Genomic DNA, 7,877 nt, shown 5'->3' with positions numbered 1-7,877 from the left:
GTCAGTTGTCAGGTAAATATACCTTAATGTTTTAACTGTCCTTTCTGCCTAGACCACACACAAGTCTAACCAACAATGTCCAGCATGACTGGCTGTCTGGTTACACCCACTGTGGCCCTCGAGTGTCCCAACTGAGATCCTAGGTATCATGGGGCAGGGACAAGCCATCCCTGTGCCTGGTCTGAATTCTGGACCCATGAGATCTGTGAGCACGATAAACACCAGTGCTTTGAGTTTTTACACAGAGCCAGTAACTGAAATACCCTCCTACCCTCCATGCCCGTGTTCATGAAGAAAAAGATAACTCAAATGCATGGCACAAATAAACAATCTTTAATTTCAATAAACAGCTCCCCATTATACCAGACAACACGCTGTGGGAAGAGATACAGAAGCATCCAACAGAGAGAGAGAGAGATCTATTCTAACTACACTAATTTCTTAGCACAAGAGAAGTGACTTTGGTTCACACACAAAACACAGCGAGACCCTCAGAGTGTGACAAGAGGGAGACTCTTGGGTGGGGGCGTGGTGGGCGTGGTGGCCTTTTTATTCCATGTAACTGTCCTCTGCAGGTCTTCTGGGAGTCACAATCACCATGGTTCAGTCAAAAAATGTTACTTCTGCTCTATCATATTCTACTAACTTGCTATTCACACACGCTACTGTTACTGAGGTGGGGTCTTGACACACAGGAGGGTGGTGAGTGAAACTTCACTGACAGGCAAGGCAGACAGGAGGAGTGCTCAGGCCTGAGGTCCCGGCCAGTGCCTCGCGCACCAAGGGGACACACAGGCACACACACACATACACACGCTCACCTGAGGGCACACACGCCAGAACATCCACACACATACCCACGGGGAGTCCCCAGGGAGAAGCTAACACAAGGACGGCTTCAGGGAAGCCAGGAGAGGCTTCTGACACTGGACTATGTTTTGTTGCCGTTTGGTTTCTTCAGATAGTCTAATCTATGTGTCACACCCACTAAAGAGAAGACAAAGTACTTACACGTTGGGGCAAAGGTAGCAGGTTTGAGGAACCTCTGGGAACAGCAGGCTGTTCGGGAGTCACCCAGTGGGTGCGCATTTTGGGTTTGGGCGGGGGGGCGGTTAGGCCTCCCAACACTGGCCAAAGTGACAGTGAAGTGAAAGTGTCAGTCACTCAGTCATGTCCAACTCTGAGACACTGGCCAGACTCTTGGAAAACTTCATCTCAGTGGAGGTTGGCACCCTCGGGGAGGTCTTTTCTCTGGCTTGAGGGTTGAAAGAGCATTTTAGGGCAGAAGGATCCAGGAGATTAAGCACTGCCCATAAGTCTCATGGCAGAGCCCGCTCAGCTTGCGGCTAATGGATGGATGGGGCTTCTGGAAAGTTCTCAGGCCCCACTCCTGAAGGGCGGCCAGTGTGTGATCAATAGTCAGTGTCCTCTTGGTTCTGAGAGGAGTTGGGTGTGTATGGGTGTGTGTGTGGTGTGTGTGTGCGGATGGAACAGTATACACATATGGCATTTTTTTTGTCCTAAGTTTTCTTCCTTGTTTCCACAGACGACAGCTGCCGTCCCCGTGGCCCTCAGGTCACCTCCAGCGAGGCAGGGGACACGCGGTCGCACTCGGCCCGGGACCGCAGGCTGTGCCACTGCTCCACGGCCGTGCGGTGGGCGCTGAGCATCCGCCGCCAGTGGTTTGATTCCGAGGGGCCGGAGGAGTACTGGCCGATGACGATCCTCCCGATGAAGTCGTTGCTGCTCTTCATGTTGTGGCCGAACACTAACCAGAGGGGCAGGGGAGGCAGGACAGAGGCGTTAGTCTCCATACGCCTCGACGGCAGGCGCGAGTCCTTGTTTTCAGATCACTGTTTCTTTTAACCCCGGAAAATTCCCCGATTCCCTCCTCATCCTCCCATAAGTCCCTTAGCTGCAGCTTTTGACCTCTGACCCTGCAGCCTCACCACGCTGCCCTCAGGGCATGACAGCCGGGTAGTCCCGGTGGACCCGCCCAGCCACCACTGGAGTCCCGCTGAGTGCTCGAACCAGGTTCTGAAGGCCGCACTGCTGACGCAGGGGCTGGAAATTCTCTGTGGGGGCAGCCTGTGCGCTGTAGGCTGTCCAGCAGCACTTCAGGCCTCTACCACCAGCTGCCATTTTCACCCACAATCCCCAAATCTCCACACAGGGCCCAGTATCTCCAGGGCGTCAATTCACCCCAGATAAGAACCACCTGGTTAAGCTGTAGGTCATGAGAACAGACATCCTAGATGAATCCTAGGGCTTCCTTCATAGCTCAGTTGGTAAAGAGTCTGCCTGCAATGCAGGAGACCCTGGTTCGATTCCTGGGTCGGGAAGAGCCTTTGGAGAAGGGATAGGCTACCTACTCCAGTATTCTCGGGCTTCCCTTGTGGCTCAGCTGGTAAAGAATCCGCTGCAATGTGGGAGGCCTGGGTTCAATCCCTGGATTGGGAAGATCCCCTGGAGAAGTTTGGAAAGGCTACCCACTCCAGTATTCTGGCCTGGAGAAATTCCATGGACTATACAGCCCATGGGGTCACAAAGAGTGAATCCTGGCTCTGTCATTGGACAGCTCTGGGACCCCTGAGATAAGCAAAGGAGCCCTTCTGACACTCAGTTTCCTCCTCGGTTACACGGGAATCTTAACTACCTTAGGAGCCTGCACTGAGATTCTGGCACTTAATGTTGTTTGGTTGCTAAGTTGTGTCTGACTCTTTGCAACCCCATGGACTTTAGCACACCCGACTTCCCTGTCCTTCACTGTCTCCCAGAGTTTGCTCAAATTCATGTTCATTGAGTAGGTGATGCTTTCTAACCATCTCATCCTCTGCCACCCTCTTCTTAGTGCAGCCTTGGCACTTAATAAGTACTCAACAAACACTACACTGCTCTTTCAATCCTCAATTTCTACCTGTTGACCTTTATGAAAGAGACAGGCTGCAGAGGCAAGGTTCCTGAGAGAAAGGGCTCTGGCAATTTCTTCTCCCTTTGTTGCACGGTATGTCCCTTCAGAAGGCTGTTAATTCCCATGCAAGCTTAATTCGTGTCTTTCAAGCCTAATGAGATAGCTTGATTTATCTTTCCAGCCGAGTTCTGCCTAATTCCTTATCTGCATGTGGGGAGTCAGGGCATGCCATCTCGCTGACGGGAAAGCAGGCTGTGTTTGTCTGTGTTATAAATGAAGGACTACAGAATGGGGACTATCAAAGATTCACCCAGCGTGAGCAGAGCACAGGCGAGCAGATCCCAGAAGGGGTGCCCATTATCAAACAAACCAGCTAAAATATGCAACCCAAAACAGAGACTGAATGCTAACAAATCTCTGTTCTCCTCTGTGGGATTCACATCAAGAATTCCAAATGATAAAAATAAGGGGAAAAGAAGAAAAGTGGAAAAACAAAAACCCTATCCATTGTTTTAAGCCCCAAAAGACCAGAGTGAACTGGGCTAAGTTCACTCCATCAACAGTGTCCCATACCTATCAGCTCCACGAACAAAAACTGGACCGCGTTCATTTTTCATACATCTGGTAAAGTGGCCACTATGCGTAGGTAGACCTGATTTATAGGGAAACCCCTTACAGAAGAGAAAAATTAGGACTAGTCTTTGCTTAATAAAGGAAACTGCTGAGAAGCTCTCTGATGCATCTGAAAAAACAAACAAGCACAACTTCTTTGAATAGGCAACATGCAGGACTCTTGAACCACACCTCGTAGGGAATGGAAGGTTAAACTTTCACCAAATGAAAACAAGTTACCAGAGTCCCTTTTCCTGTAGGCCTCACATCTAAAGCAAGATATCAGGAGACCATTTCAGGCCCCATTTGGGCTTTTTCCCTGGGGATAAAATGTTCTATCTTCCTCTGCCTCTCCAAAACTCAAGAATGAAAATGGAGAAGCAGCCTAGTGGTTTTGCTTCTTTGGGAAGTGGTTTTAAGAGAAGAAATCTCAAATATTCTCAGGTACTGTTGGTGAAAGAGGAAGCAGTTTCATCTTTTGGGCAGAGTATCTGCTCAAAATAAGAATGTCATTGCTTAAGACCCACCAATTCTACCTCCAGAGATCTGTCCCATAGAATTACCTGCACGAAGGGACAAAGATACACATAAAAGAATTATCCACCGTAGCAGGGGCTGACAAACTGGAGCCCTCAAGCCAAACCTGGTCTGTACCTGTTTTTTGTAAATAAAGTTTTACTGGAACCCAGTCAAATCTGTTTGTTCACACAATGCCTGCAGCTGCTTTTGTGCTACAGCAGCAGAGTTGAGTAGCTGCAAGAGGGACCGTGTGGCCTTCAAAGCTGAAAATATTTACTATCTGTCCTTTACAAAGATGTTTGCCAACCCCTCCTCTAGAACATCATTTGTGAGCATGAAAAATGGAAACAACAAAAACACTTCACGAGCAAGTGTGAGTGAGGCTGTTGATATCCTGCCCACCGTGGAGGCTACCCCTAGCCTTTGTTGCTGACATCCCACGGTGAGCACCTGCTGCGCTCTGCCTGGGACATGCCAGTGTATGCTGACCACGTGACTTTCGCAGGGGCCTTGGGCCACACAAGAGCAACTTGACCTCAGAAAAGGCTGGGGACTAGGGTCAGCCACCCAGACTGTCAGCCATGCTTGCACGACTGACCCCTAAACCAAATTCTAGACACGAAGCCTTCAGTGAGCTTCCCTGGTTGGTGATCCTCCGAGCACGTTGCCACACGTCATTATTGGGAGAATGAAATGCTGTCCACGTGACATCTGTAACTCATGCCTGGTCTCTCCTGGACTCTGCCTTTTGCTGGTTTGAGTCTGTATCTTTTCACTGCAGTGAACTATAACCATGAGTATAACAGCTTTTCCAAGTTCTGTGAGTCCTGGAGGATCAATGAACCTGCCAGTGGTCCCGCCTCCCAAGCTCCAGTTACCCACTCATGGATCATCCTTCACTCGCCTGCCTCCCTTTCTGGTCTCACTTGCCCAATCTCTTATCAGTATTTCCTGGGATCACCTTCCTAGTAGCCTGCTTGCACCCAAGTCTTGTCTTAGGATCAGCTTTGGGAGCACCCAGACAAACACTGGAGAGGACTAATAATTTCTGATGTGACAATACCATGGAAACCAGCACCATGGTTAAAAATGAGACAGACCTATATATACAAGATGGAAACGTCTCCAAGACATATTGCTAGGAGACAAAATCTAGTTGCAAAAACAGTATATGTAAACACAATCTCTTTTTGCTTAAAAAAAAAGAAAAAAAATGATATTGGGTTGGCCAAAACATTTGTTCAGATTTTTCCATAAGATCGTATGGAAAAACCCAAATGAATGTTTTGGTCAACCCAATATATAGACTAGAAAACAATATCTGGAAGACTATTCACAAAATTGTTCAGAGCAGCTCTCTCTAGGGAAGGGAAACAGAACTTTCTACTTTCTGTACTTATTATATAAGTATGTACAGTTTGAGCTTCTAACAAGAATATATAATTTTGGGGGAAAAAAAACAAAGGAAAAAATAAGCCTCTATTAGAGAATCTACATCGAAATCAGCAGAAGGGGCAGAAGTATGAGCGGAAATCTGATAGCCTACGCTTCTTATCCCAATGTGCAAAGTAACTTGGCTTGGTGAATCATTCAGCTCTTGAAGGGTGGTCGCTCTTCAGTGATTCAGCCTTTCTGACGGGAAGCAGTCGTTGCTACGGCCATCTGAGCTAATTGGCAGGCTTCGGGACTTGCAAATCACTTGGAAAAGTTATGGCAATCTTAGCAGTCTTTTAAAAGCCAAACATTTAAAATGCAAATTGTAATACCCTGAATAAAACTAATGACTTCTATCATAAATGTTGCCTGGGAGAACATCAAGTTGGCCATCTCGGTCAATTCCAGGGATTGTGTTGGTGGAGAGCATAGGGAATTACACTGGATATTGACTGAATCCAGAGAGCGGCTCAGAGACAGGAGGCTAGATATCCCTGGCCCACTCCACCCTGTACACAAGGAAGCCAAGTCACTGAGCGAGCTGGTGGCAACATGCAGTATTTGCAGCAAAAAAAAAAAAAAAACAACCCTGTATATGAAGTAAATTCCTCATAACTAGATCCCTATATTTCTCCTTTTCAAAAACAATAATATCTAGAAATTTTATTGTGAGGCACCCCAAATATCCCCACTGACTGTCATGGGGACTCATTTTACTACCATCATTAGTATATATCTTCACAATGTATATGCTCTAATTTATCCTCATCGTCTGGAGGGATTTTCTGAACAACCTGAATAATCCAGAGAGTGACAGAAAGGCACAGATGTCAACAAGGACCTATTGTATAGCACAGGGAACTATACTCAATATCTTGAGTAACCTACAATGGAAAATAATCGAAAAGAATGTGTGTGTACGTGTATAACTGAATCATTTTGCTGTACACTTGACTTAACACAACATTGCAAATTAACCATATTCAATTTTTAAAAATGCATAGATGTCACAAAGTCCAAGCACAAAACCTATGCAGAGGGGGCCTCACATTTTCTCTTAGATCTTATTTATTCTTCATGAGTTTAGACATAATTCAAATATACTTGGTCATCTGCTTTCCCCATCTGGAGTAATTTTAATCAATTTAGTGGACCGTGACTACCAGACAGATACCAGAACTTAGAGTAGTACAGGGCCATTTGGTGAAGGGGCAAACAATCCTTTCCTCCTTCACAGAGCTCGGGGATGGTCACTGTGTGATCATTTATTTATTTATTTGAACTTTTTATTTTGTATTCGGGTATAGCCGATTAACAATGCTGTAAGTGTCAGGTGAATAGCAAATAGACTCTGTCATATATATACGTGTATCCATTCTCCCCCAAACCCGCCTCCCATCCAGGCTGTCACATAACACTGAGCAGAGTTCCATGTGCTATATTAATATAATATGTCCTTTTTGGTTATCCATTTTAAATACAGCTGTGTGTGCCTGTCACCATCCCTTCCAAAGATCCCGTCCACCTAGAAACTGTAAGTTCATTTTCTAAGTTTGTGAGTCTATTTCGGTTTTGTAAGTAAGTTCATTTGTATCACTTTTTAGATTCCACAGACAAGAGATGTCCTATGGTATTTCTCCTTCTCTGTTTGACTTAATTCACTCGGTATGACTCTGATGGTTCACTGTTATGGGGGCTGCTCTGAGCCCCTTGGTCCATCCATGGTGCTGCAAATGGCATTATTTCATTCCTTTCAATGGCTAAGTAATATTCCATTGAAAGCCTTCCTAAGAGAACAATGGAAAGAAGTAGAGGAAAACAACAGAATGGGAAAGACTAGAGATCTCTTCAAGAAAATTAGAGATACCAAGGGAACACTTCACACAAAGATGCATACAACAAAGGACAAAAATGGTATGGACCTAACAGAAACAGAAGATATTAAGAAGAGGTGGCAAGAATACCCGGAAGAACTATATAAAAAGGATCTTAATGACCCAGATAACCACGATGGTGTGATCACTCACCTAGAGCCAGACATCCTGGAGTGTGAAGTCCCATTAGGCCTTAGGAAGCATCACTATGAACAAAGCTAATGGAGGTGATAGAATTCCAGCTGAGCTATTCCAGAATCCTAAAAGATGATTCTGTTAAAGTGCTGTAGTTAATATATCAGCAAATTTGGAAAACTCAGCAGTAGCCACAGGACTGGAAAAGGTCAGTTTTCAATCCAATCCCAGAGAAAGGCAATGCCAAAGAATGTTCAAACTACTGCACAACTGCACTAATTTCACAGGCTAGCCAGGTCATGCTCAAAATCCTCCAAGCCAGGCTTCAACGTACATGAAAGGAGAAATTCCAGATGTACAAGCTGGATTTAGAAAAGGCAGAGGACCAGAGA

At 45.9% G+C, this 7,877-nt stretch overlaps 1 protein-coding gene across 7 annotated transcripts in view; it reads right to left on the bottom strand.

Moving 5' to 3' along the window:
- Positions 1-310: 310 nt before the first annotated feature.
- SYT17 (synaptotagmin 17) overlaps positions 311-7,877 on the bottom strand; it is a 95,539-nt gene continuing 87,972 nt past the window's right edge. For all 7 annotated transcript variants that reach the window (XM_086375560.1, XM_086375562.1, XM_086375566.1 and 4 more), the window contains one exon: positions 311-1,768. In XM_086375560.1, coding sequence (XP_086231686.1) covers positions 1,572-1,768 — 197 coding nt within the window. In that variant the 3' untranslated portion in view covers positions 311-1,571. The remainder of the gene's footprint in view (positions 1,769-7,877) is intronic.

The sequence above is a fragment of the Bos grunniens genome, chromosome 25 (genome assembly GCF_055505025.1).
Source record: "Bos grunniens cultivar Pamir isolate PY7600 chromosome 25, Bosgru_T2T1.0, whole genome shotgun sequence".
NCBI lineage: Eukaryota > Metazoa > Chordata > Mammalia > Artiodactyla > Bovidae > Bos > Bos grunniens.
The sequence above is the reverse complement of the archived record's forward strand: the minus strand, read 5'-3'. Positions and strand labels throughout refer to the sequence as shown.